The following is a 22,782-nucleotide window of genomic DNA, read 5'->3' on the forward strand; positions in this document are numbered from 1 at the left end:
TGCGTAGCGATGGGTCTGCAACTCTTACCTCTGTGGACTTTCCTCTCTTTTTCTTCTGATGATCAAGGTGAAGGGTGTCAATGCTGGGAAAATGAGCTTTTCATAATTGACATTTGGTGTTGTTTAGGCAACACAGGTAGGGCACCAACTCCTTCTGTTATATCCCAGCAGTCTACTTCAGCTTTCTCTTTGTGTGAATGTTCTGTTGACACGTGAGAACGAGGGATCACATGGAGTGAAGCAGCACTGTGGGCAATGAATCAGTTCATCAGTTATTCATCACCATCGGATAATGACTGTTATCAGATAACAGGCAACTAAAGCAACATCCCCCATTTTGAGCCAATGCTCCAGATTAATTGGCTGTCCAAGATTTGTTTATTTTAAAGTTTATTTATTGGTGTCACAGGTAGGCTTACAGTAACACCGCAATGAAGTTACTGTGAGAATCCCCTAGCCGCCACACTCCGGCACCTGCTCGGGTACATTGAGGGGAAATTTAGCATGGCCAATGCATCCAACCAACATGCCTTTCGGACTGCGGGAGGACAGTGGAGCATCAGAGGAAACCCATACAGACATGGGGAGAATGTGCAGTCTCTGCACAGGTAGCGACCAAAGTCAGGAATCGAACCCAAATCCCTGGCACTGTGAGGTGGCAGTGTTAACCATTGTGCCACTGTGGCGCCCATAGGAAGATCACTGGTCAGTACGGAGATCGAACCTAGGACCTTGATGTTATTAGCACCACGCTCTAACCATCTGAGCTAACTGGCCACTGCAGCAATTTGTAATTGTATAGGTTAAAAAATTCAATTTGGCTGTGGGAAGATTCCAAGCCACATTAGTATACTGATGCACTGCTCCACAGAGGGGAAAAAAATGGACCTTTCCATTTGTGACTTGAATACCATGTTTAAATTTTCTGCTCTACTGTCAGGATAAACCTGTTTGGAGGCTGAGTTACAAAGTCACATGGACTGATCTGGAATGCCCACCTGCAACCCTTCGTAGTGAATGTTGTTGCATTGGCAGCATTGAAAAAATTAAAAATAAATTGAAAATAGACAGGTTAAAAGTTAGTCATTGTCCCTTTGTTGCTGGGGTACTTGACTTACACAGTGGAAGTCATATTGAGCAAGAGGTTAAAGTGATACTTGGCACCAGTGAGAAATGTAAGGGACAGCAAGGAAGTTTGTGCTCAAATGGAAGTGTTGGTCAGTGTGGGCTCCTTAAATGCTAAATTGTTCCTTAATGTCCCATAATGTGTAGGTTATGTGGATCAGTGATGTAAATGAATGGGATTACGGAATAGGGCAGGGGGTGGGCCTGAGTAAGATGCTGTGTCAGGGAGCAGATACAGACCTGATGGGCTGAACAGCCTCCTTCTGGACTGTGGGTATTCTACAAATGTGTCCTGAGCAGTGACAAGACCTCAAATTGAGGATCACAAAAGGATGGATCAAATAATATTTCAATCCCTACCTTGTGCAGATCGACATTACACTTGTTTGTTTCCCACAGCCACCAGTTGGGATATGCAGATGGTATTGTTTAAAAGTTTATTTATTAGTGTCACAAGTAGGCTTATATTAACACTGCAATGAAATGACTGTGAAAATCCCCGAGTCGCCTCACTCTGGCACCTGTTCAGATACACTGAGGGAGAACTTAGCGTGGCCAATGCACATAACCAGCACCTCTTTTGGACGGTGGGAGGAAACCAGAGCACCCGGCAACTATTTTATGACTTGTCCCTGATTGATTTTGAGCAGTTTTCGAACACTCTGGTTAAGAACTTATCCTGTGCAGGTATTCGTAATTAATGCCATAGTTAATAGTGATGTTTAATCCACTTTTCCTGTAGTTCCAAGTGAACAAATTCCAATTGAGTCAGCAATCCATGGACTCAGCCGAGTCATTTCTAAGAATACAGGAATAGTTTGCAAAATTGAAATTATAATGTACACTGACAGTGTTATCTTTCTGGTTATTAACTGTAGGTTATTGCTCAATGAACTTGAATAGATAATGTCATGGCAGTTAGTCCTGCAGAGAGACCATTGTATTCGGCAAGTTTTCTTTTTAACCAAGCCAAGGTTGAACCTTTTTTTACCCTGTACAAAAGTTGTATTTTCAAATCTCAAGTGGTTTCGATTTTTCTTGGCAGGTTTTGAACTGATTAAGTGTGAAGATCCAGGGACACCACAGTTTGGCTATAAGACCAAGGATGAGGGCCATTTTGCTGGGACCACCGTTGTCTTTGATTGTATTCCAGGGTACACTTTGCGTGGGGATTCCCAGCTGACCTGCTTAACTGGAGATCGCAGGGCCTGGGACAATATGCTGCCTTCCTGTGTCGGTAAGAAATCAGATTTCAACAGTCCGTTTTCTTTTAAGGTTTATTTATTAGTGTCACAAGTAAGCTTACATTAACACTCTAAAGAAGACACTGTGAAAATCTCCTAGTGGCCGCACTCTGGCACCTGTTCAGTTACACTGCGGGAGAATTTAGCACGGCCAAAGCACCTAACCGGCACGTCTTTCGGACGTGGGAGGAAACCCAAGTACCCGGAGGAAATCCATGCAGACCTGGGGAGAACGTGCCAACTTCACACATACTAAGGCTGAAATTGAACCTGGGTTCCTTACTCTGTGAGGCAGCAGTGCCAACCTCTGTGCCACATTGTTGCCCTCATGAATGAATGCCTGACTCTACAGGCAATATTTTAATATAATAACAGGTTATTAAAGGAACTTAAAAGCAGTGTTACCTCAGTTCCTTGGTATCCACTCCCAGCCATACACCAATTCCTTGATGGGTAATCTTGCAAGGGGAGCGTATAGAAAGTAGAAGCAGGAGTAGACCATTCGGCCCTTTGAGCTGATTCAGCCATTCATCTTGATCATGGCTGATCATCGAATTCGATATCCTGATTCCCCCTTTCTCCCATATCCCTTGATGCCTTTAGCCCCAAGAGCTATATCAAATTTCTTCTTGAAATCAGATTCCCCTATTTTCTGAAATCACAAAATGAACTTAATGGCAGTCTGAGAATAGAGATGATGTTTATACAGGCCATCTTCCTGTGATGGAGGGAATGTACCCCTCAGAGTTTTGGAAACAGGAAAAATGAGTTGACCCTCCAAGGTTCAGAGGACAATACAGAATGACTGCCAAGCAAAATTGAATTAATTGTTTCCACAGCAGAGAAGGAATTATAAATGCAAGATTGATAGTTGTTCAGAAGCTCCATTTGGCTATTGTCTTTCATTGACATTTTAATTAAAGTGAATCAGTTGAGTCCTCGGATAAGTGTTATTTCTTTGATGTTTCAGGCTGCTCTCTCTTACCTTTATCATTAGATTTCTCTTTTGCGTGTGAAGCACTCAAACGTTGTTTTCTCATCTTATAAATATTTTCAGCTGAATGCGGAGGTGACATCATTGGAGAAACCTCTGGAAGAATCTTTTCACCTGGGTACCCAGCACCATATGACCACAATTTACATTGCACCTGGTCTGTTGAAGCAGACCCTGGCAGTACGATTGGGTAAGAAAACCGTTCCAGCTGACAACAAAGAAATCTTAATTAAAAATTACTCTGTGGGCGTATAATTAAAAGGCTTTTGTATATTTTCTATGTTGTTGCTGCTTTTAAAGCCAAAGGTAGGAATGAATTGGACTATTAGCCCTCATTTATGACAGAGTGAAATGTGATTTGCATGTTAATTGCTACATGAAACAGATGTGTATTTTCCCCTTGAAGTTGTGCTTTGGATTTATTAAATTAACAATTTTTAGAAAAAAGTTCATTCAATGGGCAATTCCCAGAATGTACTCTGAGAAACTGGGCCACCTCAAATCACATCTTAAGTACAGCACTGTGGTTAGCACTGCTGCCTCTGTGGCAGGAACTCAGGTTCGATCCTGGCATTAGGTGATTGACTGTGTGTAGTTTGCATGTTCCCCCCCATGTCTACGTGGGTTTCCTCCAGGTACTCCAGTTTCCTCCCACACTCTAAAGATGTGCAGGTTAGGCCATGCTTAATTGCTCCTTGATGTCCAAGGATGTGTAGGTTAGGTTGACTAGCCATGGTAAATGCACAGCTTTGGAGGGAGTGGGCTCAGATGGGGCATTCTTTTGAAGAGTCAGTGCAGAGCCCATGGGCTGAACGGCCTCCTCCTTCACTGTAGGGATTCAATGATTTGATTTGATGTATATTTTGGGTGCGTTTTCTGTCCTTTTTTTTATCCATTGGAACCCAGCAGTGCAGAGGGAGATCATTCGGCCCATCGAGTCTGCACCGACAGCAATCCCACCCAGACTCGATCATTGTAACACCACATATTTACCCCGTCAATCCCTCTAACTTACACATGCCGGGACACTAAATGTCAATTCAGCATGGCCAATGTACCTAACCTGCACATCTTTGGACTGTGGGAGAAAACCAGAGCACTCGGAGGAAATACACGCAGACAAAGGGAGAACGGGTAAACTCCACACGGACAGTGACCCAAGCCGGAATCGAACCTGTGCTGTGAGACAGCAGTGCTAACCACTGAGCCATCCCAGGATTACTGTAAAAGATGTACAATAGTTCATATAAAATGGTGATGCCTCCACCTGAGAGCACTGGCAGGACCTCCCCCCTCCAAAAGACAGTACTTGTGGCAGCACAGCCCCCCTCCATGACCACATTAAGGATTCACCTCGATCTTTATGTTCAAGTTTCTGGAGTGGGACGTGAATCTTTCACATTTTGACTCAGAGAAGAACACTGATACCCTGAGCATTGGCTGATGCTGAGAATAGAATGAAAATCAGCTGACAGGAAAACTCTTTGAGTTGATTGAAGACTGACCTTTCACCCCAAAGACCCCCATTTTGGTCTTGTTGGGGCAGTAATCAAGCTGGTCACAATGTCCACCTGATATCATCAGCAATGGATTCATTCTTCTGAATATCTTTCAAAGAATAACCTGTCTCCACATAAAACGTTATGAAAACCTTTGATTTTATTGTGTGATAATGATTTGTGATGTGCTCCAAGAAGGTAGTTCATGTCTCTTACAACTCGCAGGATAAACGTGATGTGCAGATAGATAATCCAGTGGAGGATAACACTGAGATTGGTCTTCTGAATGGGATTAATTAGAGCGTTTGTCTCTCTGCACATGAGCATTAAAAGTCTCCCTAGGCTTAGCACAGTGAAAATTCATTTAAAAAATAATGAGATACATACAATTGAGTCGACAGACATGCTGAGAAGAGGCTGAACTATGCTGATGCAAACATAGTTTAAACTCTTTTAAAACAAGAGTGTTCTTTTGCCGGACTGGGATGAGCGTTTGTTTATGCATAATAAAAGCAGACTACCTCCAAAATACAACTGGGGCTGTGATCATTATGCAGACCATTAATATGCAATTAATTTTTGCTTCCCAAGTTTGCAAGTATTTACTATTCTTCCCCTCTGCTCTGAGATTTGCGCTATTCCCTATCTAGGAGGTTAGAAAATTAATCGTTGAGCAGGTTGCGAATTGAGCAGAAGGAAACCGATTAACTTTCAATGCCATGGTTCCATTTCGTCTCCCTCTCCATCAGTTCGACCCAAGTTGGGGGAGGTTGGGTGCACATCTATGCTGCAGCACAATGGGATCCACTGGAACCACAGGGTAAAAGGTTAAGACAAGCAGCCCCTCCAGTCCACTTACCCACCTTTGATCCATAACCTAACTGGTAGCCTTCACAAATAGAAATTCAATCTCAGTTTTGAAATTTTTAGTTGAACCAGCAACGATACCTTTATAAAGGAGAGAGTTCTATATTTTCATTATTCATAATATGGAAAAAGTGCTTCCTGAGGGGGCGGCACACTGGCACAGTGGTCACCACTGCTCCCTCACAGCGCCAGGGACCGGGTTCAATTCCCAGCTTGGGTCACTGTCCATGTGGAGTTTGCACATTCTCCCCATGTCTGAGTGGGTTTCCTTCGGGTGCTCCAGTTTCCTCCCACAGTCCGAAGATGTCTGGGTTAGGCGGATTGGTCATGCTAAACTCTCTCTCAGTGTACCCGAACAATGGCGACGAGAGGATTTTCACAGTAACTTCATTGCAGTGTTAATGTAAACCTACTTGTGACAATAACAAATAAACATTTCTGTGGGGTTACTGAGATAAGGCCTGGGTGGGATTGTTGACGGTGCTGGTTTGATGGGTGAAATGGCCTCCTTCTGCACTTTAAGGATTCTATGGTGATTCACAGGACATTAGAAAGCTTAGATGCGGGGAGATAGAAATGTACATCACGCCCTGATAGAACTTGGGTTAATGTATCCAATTTGCCGCGAAGCATAGATCTCAAGTTATAGAAAAAACAGGACTAGAGGACACAGCCTCAAGATAAGGGGGGGTGGGGGGCAGTTTAGGTCAGAGTTGAGGAGGAACTTCTTCACTCAAAGGGTGGTGAATCTCTGGAATTCTCTGTCCGTTGAAGTGGCGGAGGCTACCTCGCTAAATATATTTAAGTCACAGGTAGATAGGTTTCTGATAGACAGGGGAATTAAGGGTTATGGGGGGAAAGTGGAACCGATCCACTTCAGATCAGCCATGATCTTATTGAATGGCGGGGCAGGCTCGAAGGGCTAGATGGCCTACTCCTGCTCCTATTTCTTATGTTCTTAAAGTGCTTGAGAGGCACAGCAGTTTTACATGGTGGGGAAGTTGGTGGGCTGGGACCCATTGAAATCCCCCACCCGCTCTTACATGGCTTCCTGACACAGAGCTAATGTCACCCCAGCAGCGCATGCACTAAGCTGGATGGGGGGCATTTGGGTAGATCTTAATACATTCTACTGAAATGACAGATCACTGAAATTTACTCTCAGTTAACCTTTCTCTTTTAAATATGCTTGAGCACTTATCTGATGGGTGAAAAATCTGACATGAATTTAGAATGTTCTTATGGGATTGAAGCATTTTAACATAGCAATGAGTTTGATCGGCAGCCTCGGGATTTCTTTCTAATCTTCAGCTGCCTGGCAGTGAGCTGAAAGTTAACCACAGTCCGCTTATCCAATTAAGAAAGAATCCTGACTATTAGATTAGGTGCCATGAAGTGGTAGAATACTAGCCCATTCTCGTAGTGCCACTCATATTGCCTTGCTGCATAGAGAAGAGGCAACGGCAGAGACCTCAGGAGGAAATGAAGCAGAGAGTTTGTCACAACTGACTGTGGTGCACTGCTGATAGAAACCATCGAACCACTTGGCTCATGGGAACTCCAGACACAGGGAAAGAGGAAATAGCTCCAGACTGATCTTGTTTAGTTCAGATTTGTGAAAATTTTTATATCTAATGGTTAGTTTACATTACAACCAAGTCATTTTACATCAATATTGACAGGATAGATCTTAATTCAGAGAGGTGAATTAATTTGTAACAGAAGGTCATTTCAAGGTTACGTTTTACCATCGATAAAGCAGGCAAATGGCATAGAATCGTAGGTTCTACACTGCAGAAGGAGTCCATTCAGCCCATTGTGTCTGCACCAACCACAATCCCATTCAGGCCCTATTACCCTCACAGTTATCCTGTTAATCCCCTGACACTAAGCATGGCCAATCCACCTAACCCGTGCATCTTTAGATTGTGGGAGAAAACCGGAGTACCCGGAGGAAACTCGCACAGACACTGGGAGAATGTACAAATTCCACACAAACAGTCTCTGAAGTCTGGGATTGAACCCGGGCCCCTGGTGCTGTGAGGCAGCAATGCTAATTACTGTGTCACAGTGCCGCCTCAAAGGGCAAACTAATACTAAGAGAGTAATGGAAAATCACACAAAAAATTAATGTCAAGTATCTTTTTAATTCTTCAAATTGTGATTGATGCTGTTGGAGCAAATTTGTTTGCTGTTCAATTGTTGGCGGTCAGATGATTGTGTCAATAACCATTATAATTTTAATAAGTATTTGTCATCTGCAGTCTTTTTGATATACTTTTTAAAAGAAATCATCTTTGAAGATACTTAGAGAATCTAGAGACTTTTTTTTCATTTTTTGACCCAGAAGAGTCCATAGAGGAATATAAGTGTGTTAAGTGACTGGGCAAAAACTTGGCAGATGGAATATAATGTTGAGAAATTATGTACTTTGGTAGGAAGAATAAAGGAGCTGAATATTATTTAATTGGAGAAAGACTGCAGAAAGCAGCAGCACAGAAGGATTGGTCCTTGTGCATGAATCACAAAAAGTTAACATACAAGTTCGGCAGGTAATACGGAAGGCAAATGGAATGTTCACTTTTATTTTAAAGGGAATGAAATATAACATTAGGGAAACCTTGCTAAAACTAGAAAAGGCACCAGCTAGATCACATGGAATACTGGGAACAGTTTTGGTCCCCTCATCCTAAGCACAGACATATTGGCATTAGATGCAGCCCAGAGAAGGTTCATTCGATTGATCCTGTGTGTAGAGTGATCTCTTCTGGTCTGAACCCCACACTACACTACAAACAATAGCCCTTGAAATTGAGGGAGTTGGAAAGTAACCGAAGATGAGTGCTACATTGAAGGACAATCCTTGTTCATCAGTCCTTTTCCAAATTTGAGGAGGGAATGTGAAAATTTTCCCTGCCGGTGTTTTCATCTCTCATTACCTGCCAATACTATCAATAGCCACTTCTCATCCACCACGTGCAAGTGGCAGTGATGGAATGGATCTTGGGCCCCTGGAAGAATTTATCCTGTCTGTCTCACTTTCGCCAAGCCTGTCCTCTGGAAGAAGGATTGAGGAAAGGAATTGAGAGGAAGAAGGGGATGGAGGAATAAGTGGGAGACAGTGCCTGGGAATAGGGCAAAGAAACCTTTAATGGCAGAGAAGCTGCTGGTAGCTCTCTCAAAATGTAAGCATTCTAAATGCCAATAGATCTGAAACTTTCAGTGAGGTGGGGGTGGCTCTTATCTTCTCATAGGCACCCTGGGTTTGGTACTGGGGAGATTATCTTTGGTAACTCTTAACCTCCCTCCCTGTAGACTGAGTAATTATCCCCACATCTAGTTCACCAATTTGCAACTGCTCCTGCTTCCTTTTCTTTTGGTGCATGATTGGGGTATGTTTCTCAGGTCTTTTAACTATGCGTGAGATCGCTACCTCTTCAAGATCTTAATTTACTATTGTCAATCCCTTTTTCCTCCGCTCCCTGAAAGAAATTGGTCACCAGCACTGCTGCCTTACAATACCACTGTCACAGGTTTGAAACCGGCCTTGGGTGACTGTCTGTGTGGAGTTTGCACGTTCTCCCCGTGTCTGCTTGGGTTCATAGAATCGTTGAATCTACAGGGCAAAAGGAGGCCATTTGGCCCATAGACAACAATCCAACCCAGGTCCTATCCCCATAACCCTATATATTTACCCTCCTAATCCCCCTGACACTAAGGGTGAATTTAGCATGGCCAATCAACCTAACCCTGCATATCTTTGAACTGTGGAAGGAAACCAGAGTACCTGGAAGAAAATCCATGCAGGCACGGGGAGAACGTGCAAACTTCACACAGTCACCTGAGGTCGGAATTGAACCCTGGTCCCTGGCACTGTGAGGCAACATTGCTAACCACTGTGCTACTGTGCCACCCCAAACTCAAATTGATTCTAGCAGTGGTTTTCCCCCATAGCCTAAAGATATGCAGGTTTGGTGGATTGGCCATGGTAAATGCGTGGGATTATTGGCTTAGTGCAGGAGGGGGTCAGATGGTGGAGAGGTGGGAGTGGGGAAGGTGGTTTGAGCCTGGGTAAGATCTCATTCAGAGACTCAGTGCAACCTCAATGGACCAAATGGCCTCCTTCTGCACAATAGAGATTTTATGGTTTTTTTATGAATCTAAAATCACTGAGCATTGGTGCAACTATCATTTAGCACAGGTAAGTTTTTGTACATTGAGGAGCTGCAAGCAATAACTCACATTCTAGCTAACCAACAAGTGGCAGAGCTTTACAGCGCTTGAGAAAGGCACAAGGCAAGTTTTAAAGGATGCATTGATATGTCAGAGAGTCAGCATCTACAAACATTTATTTGGTGCCTTTAGCCTGGCAAAATATCCCATGCACTTGACAATAGCAAAATCAGCTGAAAAATGTAGCTCCCATTCAAAGAAGGAAGTGTTCAGATAGGTGCCCAAAAGCTTCATCGAGCAGGTAGATTTTAAAGAATGCTTTAAGGGAGGCAGAAAGTGGATGGATGGGGAAATTCCTTTGCCCAGCACCTAATCAGCTGAGGACAAGGGAGCCAATGTAAATACAAACATCAACAAGCTGGCATAAGGAAGGTTCCACTGGGATAAGGGCTGTACAATCAAAATGGATTTTAGGTTAAATGTCTGCTGATGCACATTAGGTCACAATGTAGTCACAGCAATAGCTTTGAGAGCAAATGTTCCATCACACGACGTTGAATGTTAAAAAGGGCCAATTGTGGTGTTACAGCCCCTACTGTAAACACCTTCAAAACGAGAGCCAAGTAAGGACCAAGATGTTCTGAAGATTTCTAACATATCCTGAATGGAATGTGGGGTGTCACCTACTGTTCAGAAATATGCCCATCCCATGAGAATATTTCAATTGAATGGAATGGCTTCTCCCTTAAGGCAGCTGACTTCGTCAAAATCGTATCATACACCAAAATCAACTCGGATATTTTACTTCCTATGAAGGGAACTGGTTGACAGAAGAAACACAATCTAGCTACATGGTGCAAAAATGCATCAGGCTTGTCACAATTTTGTTATTCCATTTATGAAGAGGATTGACGCTGTCTCCAACTCATCACATTTTTTCTGCTTCCCACACTTGAAAAATTGTGCTCAATCTATCAGCCTGCCAATGTTAGCAATCTTTTTCCACAATCAGGTAAAGAATGGCATGTGTCACCACATGTAAATAGTAAAAGCACCCACTTTGTGTAACATATTGCCAATAACGAAAACCAGAAAGTCTTTGACCTACGCACTCACGGTTGGGATAACAAGGGTTGACTGCAGTGATCTCAATACCCAGAAGCCTGAGAAGTCAGATTTTCATCCACTGGCTGCTTCCAAAAGGTGCATGGGTTATCTCGTAAGGCGCAGGACTTTGTATGACGGCTGATGTTCCCTTGGTTTAGCACGCTGACACTCAGATGGCTCACACGTGAAGAATGGCTGCACCTTCAGGAGAGGAGAAAAAACGGTATAAGTAGAACTATAAAATTGATTTATATATCATTGTGCATGGGTTGTATGCTGTCTGCAATCAAGGTCACTCCAGATGATGCTTCATAAACACCGTGACCACTTTAATGTATTTGGTAGCAGATTAAATAATGCACATTAAGGACTGTGGGCATTTGTGAAAAAAAAATAATCACAGCTGTCTCTTGTATTTGACACTTTTAAATCTCATCTCTGGGTTGCAATGCAAGTGATATTAAAATTGTTGCACCGTGCTTATGAATGTGAATTAATGTGAGGGTCACAATCGAAAGCAGCAAGTGCTTGGCAATCTCCTTCGGCTTGTCAAACATTGAACACTCTCTGTGCCTATTTCTACCCTCAAGATTGTTAACTGTCAAATCCTCCCTTTCTTTGCTCGCATCTTCACTCTTTCTCTTTGTCCTCCAACATCTCAGAAGACCATATGGAGTCTTAAAAAGCCACTCAGCCAATTTCTTCCCAATAGACCATCTCAGGTATGCGCTGTCATGCACACTCCCCTACCTCTTTAATCTCCAGAAGGAAATAAATTAAAAAGTAACGTTTTCAGCAAGACGAGCTCTCTGAAATTCCTCCCAGAACTCCAAAGGTAATCAAGTAACAGGCAGGATATTAATTTCATATCAAAGTCTGTGTTATTCACTCCTGACTGGTTGCATTGCCCACGGTCCCAACAGGAATACAACCAGCAAAAACCAAAGTTGATTGTCTATGCCTGCACTCCTTCGCAGAACCATCAGTCTTTTTCTTAATCAGGTAGTTCCCAATTCCCTTCTGAAGGATATTAATTACGAGGACGTTCGTACAAAGAATAAAAATGTTGGCAGTACATCTTGCTGATTTGACATTTTAGCCACCCTTTCTCTGCACCAACTTCATCACACCCACATCTTGTTATATAATTACAACACTTCTATATCATGTAGGGGAGGCAGTGGTGTAGTGGTATTGTCATTGGACTAGTAATTCAGACCCCCAAGGCGGTAGTCTGGGGACCCGGGTTTGAATGCCACCATGGTAGATGATGAAATTTGAATTCACTAATAATATAGAATTAGAAGTCTAATGATGACCATGAAACCATTGTCATAAAAACCCATCTAATTTGCTAATGTCCTTTTGGAAATCTGTTGTCCTTGCTTGGTCTGGCCTCCATGTGGTTGATTTTTAAATGCCCTCAGGAATAGGTGATAAATGTTGGCCCTGCCAGCAATGCACACATCCCATGAATGAGTGGGTAGAACAATAACAAATTTTGCTTGTGTTTCATTGCAGGACAAATTAACATACTTTTGCTACCCCATAAATACATTTGTAATGTCCTCTGGCAGTGAATTTCAAAAACAATTGTAAGATACGAGGCAAAAACAAAACTCCAGTGTAATTTTCGTCATACCATTACTGCAGGAGTCTTAGTTTAATGTTTTTGTCCTCCTCCGAGGAAAATTGAATCTAAGTTACTTACACTGGCTTTACACCAAACTCTGGCCATCAACACCAATCCTCAAATATCTGCATTGTTCCTGAAGTTACCTCAATCAACATTCTCCTTAATAATTAAAATTAGCTCCACTCTACCCTGCAAAGGACACTTTTAAAGTTTATTTTTTAGTCACAGGTAGGCTTACATTAACACTGCAATGAACTTGCTGTGAAAATCCTCTAGTCGCCACACTCTGGTGCCTGTTCAGACACACTGAGGGAGAATTTCGTATGGGCAATGCACCTATAACCAGCACGTCTTTCAAACTGTGGGATGAAACCAGCATACCTGGAGGAAACCCATGCAGACATAAGGAAAATGTGAAGACTCTGCACAGACAGTGACCAAAACCAGAAATTGAACCTGGGTCCCTGGTGCTGTGAGGCAGCAGTGCTAACCACTGTGAAGCCCTACTTGATTGTGCACTTATTCTGGAAGAGGTTAAATTTACACCCCAAAGTCTAAGGACAGGATGGAGTGGATTGCTGTAATAGTGTTTTCCAGAATTTGGTAAGCAATTAAAAATTATTCTTACCGAAACCTGCACTTAACCAAGTATTAGAGCCCCCAACCCTTCTAATGAGTTTCGAAGGGCTAAGCCATCGTGAAGGGCTTCACGGTGAGTACACTGAGACGAAGAGGAACCACTTCTCACAGAGGGTGGTGAGTTTGTGGAACTCAGAGCTCTGTAGTGCGATTCAGTCTGAAACATTCCAAAAGAGAAAATGTTGCAAAGTCTCAGCAGGCCTGGCAACATCTGGAAGGAGAGGAGAAGCTGATGTTTTGAGTCCGGATGATACTCTGTTGAAGCTGAACCATTCAATGGTTTCAAGAAAGAGATAGATATATTACTGATTTTAGAAAAAAAGAACAGGTTGAAGTGATTATGGGGAACATGTGGGGAAGTGGATTTGAGACCAGGGAGAGATCAACCACGATCTGATTGAATGGCAGAGCAGGCTCAAAGGGCTGAATTGCTTACTTCAGCTCTTAGTTCATATGTATACCAGCTGAGATTATTCATGAAGGTCCTGCTTTCTCAGCCTTGCCCCCTGCCTCAGGTGTGGTCATCCACAGGTTAAAATCACCATCAGTCAGCTCTCCTCCTCAAAGAGAAGAACAATCTATGGTCAGCTGAGACGGGGGCGACTTTACCACCATTCTGCATAGGAACAGCAAGGAACAGTGGAGGTATGAGAATCTTAGTGCGACGTGCCATCTGATAGTGCATCCTCTTTACATTTGCACAGTCATTCTTGCAGGGGGTGCAAGACTTAAACTTGGCTTAGGTTGGTGCTTAGTTCCCAGCATTGGCAAACGTGGTAATTCTAAGCTGCAGGTTGATATCGGCAAAATTGTCGCAGAAATTAGCATCTATTTCAGCATTTTGGGATTTTCCAGGCGATGTTGTTTCAATTTCCACGGTGCTTGATGCTTTCCTGGCACATAAGCATCATGGGCCTGGGGTTGACGTGACAAGGAGCTGCGTGCGTGGATACCGGCACAGAATTCTGTCTTCTAATCAGCGGATGTGTGCTCTGGAGAGCTGTGAGGGACGTTTGCTTGTATAAGAGTGCATTTAGAAGGACCCCCCAGCTCTGGACATGCTGGAGCTGTGCTGTACTTAATTGCAGAGGAGAAAGCAATTCGGATGCTTTCGCACACCTCATGCTTTAGCGCCCTCAGCAGTTGAATCACTGAACTGGCTCCAGAGTTGGACTGTCACTTCCACATTAGTGAGCTGGGTTGCTTTGCAGAAGGTGAAAGTGGCAGCATAACTGCACCCTTAATACAGCTAGGAACATTTAACAGGCATCAGTGGCTAATAAGAGACTTATTACAGTTGATTCGCAATAAATTTAAGTCAGTGCTGTGGGATTTTGTTTAATAAGAATGAGCTGATGAATGGGACATTCTCAAGATTTATCAAAACGGTCCATTTAGTCGACCTTTGTCAGAATTCCTTGGGGAAAAGCAACACAATCTGTGGGTGGAATTCCGAATGATAGTCTTGGGTGAGTTCTGCCAAGTATAATGGAGTGATCTGCATCAGTTTCTCAGACGTGCTGTGCATCACAATCCCCCCACCCTTACTAACCTTTTTAGAGAGTTGCGAGTTTTGTGCTGATACTGGGGGAAGCGGGGCCTAAACACACCAGTGAACACGACTTCAGAGAGCTCGGGCAACATTTTGCAAGGGCACCTCGATCTCAGTGTGCACTGGGAGACCTCCCTCTCCCCTTGAAAAGTCATAAAATTCATGGTTGTGGGCCAAGTGCTGGAAAGTGGGATGAGTGTAGATTGAGTGTAGTTTTGGTGCAGATTTGATGTGCCAAATGGTCCCTTCTGTACTGTATGACTCAATGGGGAGGATTTCACAAGAAACAGTCTAAATGCCCAGCTCATGTGAACATGGGAGCGTTTCAGATCCATTTTTTGAATGAGTCTTTACTCCACATCTAATGTGCTTCGACAAATAAAAAAAATGGGCAGACTGTTTCGAACCACTGGATGGTGTGGGCAGGACTTAATTCACTGCCAGTCTGCTGTGGCAGGAAAGGGAGCTATTGCACATGTGCCACCCTCTGTGGCTACCCAGCAGGTCCCTCTCAGATCTGTCAGGCCTCTGCTGTTGCAGCCAGCCTCAAACCCCGCCCCCCCCAACCCCCAGCAATCATAGGGGCCTGCGGCTGATCGCAAGCCCAACGTCGCCTCTCCCATCAAGGCCACAAAGGGAAGTGAGTTTGGACTTTTGCATCCCAGGCTTGGTAAACACGCTAATTCAGTTTTACAAAAATTTAAATAATTCATCCAGCCTCTCAGCAGAAATGGGCGAGAGGCTGAATGCGGCGGATATCCGGTGCTGCTAAGATGGCAAGAGGCAAGGAATCAGGAGTGAACCTGGTTATTCGGCTCTTGTGCGATTTTACCTGCTCGCCCCACCCTTCGATAGGCCTACATCTCAAATGTTTAGTGTTCAATCATTCCAACTATCCCACTTCACTGCCTATCCTCTGAACACAGTCTCACCATATGCCTAGGATTAAAAAAGAAGTGCAGTAAAATTCACAAAAGTGTAGTTTGCTTTAAAAAAAATTTTTAACAGGAAATTATTTAATAGAAAGGAAGGTCAACCATGGTTGCTTTGCCATGCCAATCAGCCTTATACCAGTTTAACAATTTAAAAGTACAGAGAATGAACAAGCTGCTGCAATAAATAACTACTTGAAACTGGAATTGCGGGCAGGGTTTTGCAGTGTGTGTGATTTCTATGCAGACTCTGAATCTGATGAGTCATAAATAAAGACCATTTGTGTCAAATATTCAAACAGCAAAAAAAGTACCAGAACGTACAAATTTAATTCATGGAATATTGCAACAGACTGAAAGCAGCATTTCCTGATTATTGCACTCCACAGCTGACAGCAAAAGTGTTATCGCCACCTCCACAGATTGCTCTTTTAAATGGCTGCGATGTCAAATGTGGATTCAAATCACAGTTTTAACCTTTGTGCGCATGCACTCCAATTTCAACACATACATATGCACGGTAACACAGTGGTTAGCACTGCTGCTTCACAGCTCCAGGGACCTGGGTTCGATTCCTGGCTTGGATCACTGTCTGTGTGGAGTTTGCACATTCTCCTTGTGTCTGCGTGGGTTTCCTTCAGGTGCTCCGGTTTCCTCCCACAGTCCAAAGATGTGCGGGTTAGGTTGATTGGCCATGCTAAATTTGCCCCTTAGTGTCCTGAGATGCTTAGGTTAGAGGGATTAGTGGGTTAAAATATGTAGGGATTTGAGGGTAGAGCCTGGGTGGGATTGTTTTTGGTGCAGACTCGATGGGCCGAATGGCCTCTTTCTGTACTGTAGGGTTTCTATGATTTCAATACTCTCGCCCCCTACTTCCTTGACCTGTTTCTTTTACAGTTGTGTATTTATATTGTTCGAGTGCCAAATTATCCAGCACTGGATGATGCAAGAGAAAAGATTGAGGTTAAAAATAACTTCATACACGGCAGCATCTTATCAACTATATCTCAAAGACTATCCTGAATTTTCCATTGTGAATCTAAGGAGTTGCTACTTAATAATTCAATTATTGTTCTAGATTGTCCGCTGAAAGAATTGACTGAGAACATGTTACAAAGCATCTTTGTGTGATGTGATGGGGTAGCGAGCTCACATGAAAAAGTGCTTCTGATATTTTGGTTTACCTACTGTTCGGGTAGAAGATCAGAAACCACATTGTATATTATGTAGATAGACTAAACCCGCATATTTGCTATTTTGGCATTAGTTAGAGGATAAGATATTTTGCTCCAGGTGTTATTTTATTGACATACTGGGAAGCTCTATCAAAACACACTTTATTTAACAATACAATTTAACTATAACAAATGAATCCATTTAATATTTAACATTTGAACAATATTAAGCATGACAAGATACAATTCTTAATTGCTTGCCTATCTCTATTAGTTCCAATTCAGGCAATATTCCTCTTACAGACTTAAAGCCCCTCTTCAGTTAGAAAACAAGACAGACTTATGAGCTTGTACTTCTTAATAGTCCTAGAGCTTTTTGAACACGACTGGAGAGACAGCAGTTTTTCCAAAAAAATGAGAAAGATCTTTCCAGAGAGAGCAAGTGAGAGAAAGCACCTTTGTTTAAATAGCTGCAAGCAGCAACTGTTGTTAATGTTTAAAAATGAAACTAAAGCACTGTCTTTCTTGATAACTTAGCTCCTCCCATTAATCACATTACTCTGTTAATCAACCTAATCAAAACCTTACTCTGAATCCCCAACAGAAACTTAAGTAGACAAAAATGCATTCATCCTGTTTAGACAAACACGCCATTAGCTAAAATCAGTCATAATCCTTGTTTCTCAACATTTGAGCTGCCTGTTGCCCAGACAAATTGGCACCGTACAAAACTGTCAAACATACCCCTTCAAGAAACAAGATAAAGATAGCTTTCTTAGGGGTACAGTATCATCACAATACTGAATTTAAATGTGGAGTCAGATGAAACAGGAGTTCTCCTCCCAGACCCACTGACAGCTATAATTAGACACCTCCTGCTTTCTATCTTTCATCCCCTTCCAGGAATGCTGGCTAAGCAAAAAGCACAATGTTAAAACCTCCTGGAACTTAACCTGCTTGTAGTGGTACAGTAGGCACTAGGAAATTGGTCACATTAGGTTCAGCTGGAGGCCAGCCACAGATCTCTCTGTTCGGGTGTCAAGTCTGCATCCAAAAAGAAATTACCACCCCAGTGACTCATTATTCTTAATTTTATAACTTAGGGGTGGCAGACTGGTTAGCACTGCTGCCTCCAAGCTCCATAGACCCGTGTTCAATTCTGGCCTTGGGTGCCTGTCTGTGTGGAGTTTGCACATTCTCCCTGTCTCTGCATGGGTCTCCTCCAGATGCTCCAGTTTTTTCCCACACTCCAAAGATGTGCAGGTTAAGTTAATTGGTCATGCTAAATTGCTTCTAATTGTCGGGGGATCAGCAAGGTAAATACATGGAGTTACGGGAGTTGGGGGTGGGGTGAATAGGGCCTGTGTGGGATTATTGTTGGTGCAGACTCAATGGGCTGAATGGCCTCCTTCTTCACTGTAGGGATTCTATGACACTGAGGCAGCAATATGTTAAATATGACATGATCACTTTTGCAATTGTTCTTTACCCGCTCAACTGTATTTCTGATGACGCTATGGAAAGAACATCTCTATATATAACTATATATATTTATTGTGATACAGTATCCTGGGCTTTATTAATAGGGGCATTGAGCATAACAGCAAGGACGTTATGCTGAACTTGCACAAGATACTAATTCGACCTAAGATGGAATATTGTGTACAGTTCTGGGTGCCACATGATAGGAAGGATGTGAATGTATTAGGGAGAGTTTAAAGGATGGTTCCAGGGATGAAAAACTTCATTTATGAGGCTGGACCAGAGGGGTCGGGACTGTTCCCCTTGGAGACAGGAAGACTCAGAGAAGACGGGATAGATGTGTCCAAAATCATGAGGGAGCTGGACAGAGTCAATGGGGAAAAGCTGTTCCCACTTGTTAAAGGAGTGAGACAGAGAAGGCACAGATTTAATGTGATTTGCAAAAGAAGTACGAGTGGTTCTGGTCTAAAATGTACTGTCTAGAACTGTGGTGGCGACACGGTCAATCGAGACATTCAAGAGGGTGTTAGTTGATTATTTGAATAGAAATAATGTGTAGGGGTACTGGGAACAGGCAGGAAAAGAGCACTCAGTCATAATGCTCATTTGGAGAGCCAGATGGGCCAAATAGTTTCCTGCAACGTAGCACTTCAGCATTCCATTTGGAGGCTATCAGCAATGCTATTGAGTCCAACAGTTGGGGAATCATGTTGCAGCTGCATAAAACCTTGGTTAGGCCACATTTAGAGTGTTGCGTGCAGTTCTGATTACCACACTATCAGAAGGACATGGAAGATTTGGAGAGAGTGCAAAAAGGTTTCACCAGGATGTTGCCTGGTCTCAAGGGTGTTGGCTATCAGGAGGAGTTGAATAAACTAGGGTTGTTTTCAATGGTAATACAAGGCTGAGGGGAGACTTGATAGAGGTTGACAAAATTATGAGAGGCATAAACAGGGTGGATAGTCAGAGGCTTTTTCCGATGCGGAAGTGTCAATTACAAGGGGGCACAGGTTCAAGGTGAGAGAGAGAAAGTCGACGGGAGATGTGCAGGGAAAGGTTTTCACACAGAGACTGGTGGGTGCCTGGAACGTGCTGCCAGAGGTGGTGGTGAAAGCAGACACTTCAGCAACATTTAAGAGGTATCTGGATGGGTATATGAATAGGGAAGTAATAGAGGGATATGGACCAAGAAAGGCAGATTTTTTTTAGTTTAGTGAGGGCATCATGTTCACCACAGTCTTGAGGGGCCTGTTCCTGTGCTGTACTTTTCTTTTTTCTTTGTTCGTTATTTCCCTTCTGAGGCTCCGGAGTTTAGTTTATTTATTAGTGTCACAAGTAGGCTTACATTAACAATGCGATGAAGTTACTGTGAAAATCCTCTCGTCACCACACTCCGGCGGTTACACTGTTCGGGTACACTGAGGGAGAAATTATCATGGTGAATGCACCTTTCAGACTGTGGGAGGAAACTGGAGCACCTGGAGGGTGCCCATTGCAGACATGGGGAGAATATGCAGACTCCATGCAGACCGTGACCCAATCCAGGAATTGAACCCGGGCTCGAGGCACTGTGCCATCCATGTTGGCAGGGTTGATGTTAGATCCCAAGGACCAATTGTGATTAACTGTCGGACGCTAAAACAGAAAATGAAAATACAAATGCTATTGTAATATATCCAGTGCCGTAGTAGCACATGCCTTTCATTGCCTGAAGTGGTATAAAATATTGGAATAAATTTTCCACTTTGGTTAATTCCTTCTTTTATCCTTTCAAAAGATTTATGAAACTGGAGGCAATAATATGTTTGAGAACTAACCTAACTTATTCTTGCTTCGTGACATTCATCATTTCACACAGAACGGTGCACATCTGGTACCACATTTGAAACCATCTGTGCAGGGAACTTCTCGGGGCAAATCACCAGATTGGTTTCTCCAAGCCTTTTCACGTGCCTGGTCTTGTCTTGTCGGCAAAGCAAAGACCCTGCTCAGCCAAAAGCTGAATTTACTTCAACACATTTATTTTATTCTCTGAGGGACATGGCACCCACGAGTGTTTTGTGAGCTCCTATTCTTAAATCAGATTGTCCAAAGATGCGCAGCCTAGGTGGATTAGCCATGCTAAATTGCCACCAAGTGTCAGGGAGATTAGCAGGGTAAATACATCGGGTTACAGGGATAGGATTTGGAGGTTGTTGTCAATGCAGGCTCAATAGTCTTCCTGGACTGTGCGGATATTCTATGATTCTGTTACCTGAGGAAATGTGTTCTTGCTATAAAGGGAGTACAGCGAAGGTTTACCAGACTGATTCCTGGGATGGCAGGACTGACAGAGATTGAGTCTTTTAGATTATATTTGCTGGAGTTTAGAAGAATGGAGGAGGGACGAATCACATAGAAACCTATAAAATTCCAAGAGGACTAGATTAGGTAGATGCAGGAATGATGTTTCTGATGGTGGGGGATTCAGAACCAGGGCTCGCAGTCTAAGCGTACTTGGTAAACCTTTTAGGACTGAGATGAGGAGAAATCTCCTCACACAGAGAGTGGTAAACCCGTAGAAGTCTCAACCATAGAAAGCAGCAGATGCCAAAACATTGTGGGGGAAGTTTTCCTGTTCTGTCTGCTACAGGAATCTTGGCTGATGGGAGGCGAACCATGCAATTGTGTGCGTTGACATCAGGAGGGATTTTCTGGCTTTGGGGTGAGCTGGATTTAGAAAATTCCACCCTATATGTTTTCAGGAAGAAGTTAAATATAGCTCTTGTGTTTTGGGGGGTGGTGGGAACAAGTTGCTGAATTAGATGATCAGTTATGATCACAAAGAATAGCGGAACAGACTCAAAGGGCAAAAAATGGCTTCCTGCTGCTCCTACTTTCTATGTTTCTAATTGAGCAACATTTGTGCCTTGATTTTGCTGAAAGAGTAATGGTGAATTATGGCTCAACATTACTAAGGAGCAAACTGTCCAGGAACTTCTGGTATCTGCAACATCTAAAGATTATTTATGGGATCCTGGCTATTTGCAATAACTTATCAATTATAAATAACATCAGGGTGTACAAACCTAACCATCCAGCAAGAATGAACACTTTAAATAGTCAATTCAGAAAGTTTATTAACTATTAAAAAGTGATAAACCAGAAAGATAAAAAGCAGTGTCAATTAACAGAATGTGAAGTCGTACAAATGAAGTAGTGGCATGATGGGAAAATTGGTCAAGTATTTGGTACAAAATAAGGAAAGCTGATCAAGCTATTCCAAAATGCCAGACCCCTGTAAAACATAATAAAATTGACTCCGCATAACCTAAGACGTGAATAAGACTGGACAAGGTCAAGACTGATAAGGCTGACTCTGCATAACGTAGGGCTGTATGAGTAAGACAAGACAAGATAAGGTCAGGGATGAAGGAGTCACCAATTTTCTTCTGTTCTATCAAAGCACAAGATAAAGGTATGACTGATGGGACAAAGTTTTAGAATTTCAGCAGGTTGTACCATTATTTATGACATTACTTACGATGCCACTATTTGATCAAATTCCCGAATCAACTCTGGTAATGCAAACCAATAATGATTATGTATCTATACTGAATTGATTCTTTGTGTAAGGGTGGACTTGAGGAAGAATTAACAAGTCATAACGACGGCTCTGTGAACGCAAGTTTTTGCCAATATTGCATGCAGTGTTTTGTAAATAAAGACTAATTATTTTGTTGGAACAAACTTTGTTGAGTCTTTCTACCACAGTCAAGAAGCAGGAAAATTTCCACTTCAACAAGTAATTGGCAGGAGTTAATACTAAATGGAGAAAGGTTAACTGTGATAATGGAATAGGCTTTTCTCACCACCACCCTTATTTGATCAGACCAAGAAACAAAGTGATAGTTACAAAAACATGGATAAGTTATTTATTTGTGTCACAAGAAGGCTTACATTAACACTGTAATGAAGTTGCTGTGAAAATCCCCTCGTCACCACATTCTGGCACCTGTTCAGCTGAGGGAGAAATTATCAAAGTCAATGCACCTAACCAGCAGACACGGGGAGAACATGCAAACTCCACGTGGATAGTGACCCAAGCCCTGCACTGTGAAGCAGTAGTGCTAACCACTGTGCCACCATTTTTTAGGATCTTTATTTTACAGCTTAAAGATGTTATAAGTCACCCTGAGCCAATTGTTCGAGATAGCTGATTGCTCTCTTGTCAGTAATGTTGGTTTTCCTGAATTACAAACATTTTCTTAACCTTATTTCAATGGCTTCTCTCCTTGTTTCATCTTGAGTTTGCCAAAGTGTCAAAACAATTAATGGTTAACTCAACATTGTCAATTTATAATTGAAACAGTCTGAA

General features: G+C 42.7%; 1 protein-coding gene across 1 annotated transcript in view; it reads left to right on the forward strand.

The window, feature by feature from the left end:
* csmd2 (CUB and Sushi multiple domains 2) overlaps positions 1–22,782 on the forward strand; it is a 1,720,603-nt gene that overhangs the window by 1,368,697 nt on the left and 329,124 nt on the right. Inside the window, exons 24-25 of the mRNA XM_080211135.1 lie at positions 2,171–2,362; positions 3,427–3,553. Of these exons, the coding sequence (XP_080067261.1) occupies positions 2,171–2,362; positions 3,427–3,553 (319 nt within the window). The remainder of the gene's footprint in view (positions 1–2,170; positions 2,363–3,426; positions 3,554–22,782) is intronic.

This window comes from Carcharhinus amblyrhynchos, chromosome 24, assembly GCF_965287045.1.
Source record: "Carcharhinus amblyrhynchos chromosome 24, sCarAmb.v2.hapA, whole genome shotgun sequence".
NCBI classification, from domain to species: domain Eukaryota; kingdom Metazoa; phylum Chordata; class Chondrichthyes; order Carcharhiniformes; family Carcharhinidae; genus Carcharhinus; species Carcharhinus amblyrhynchos.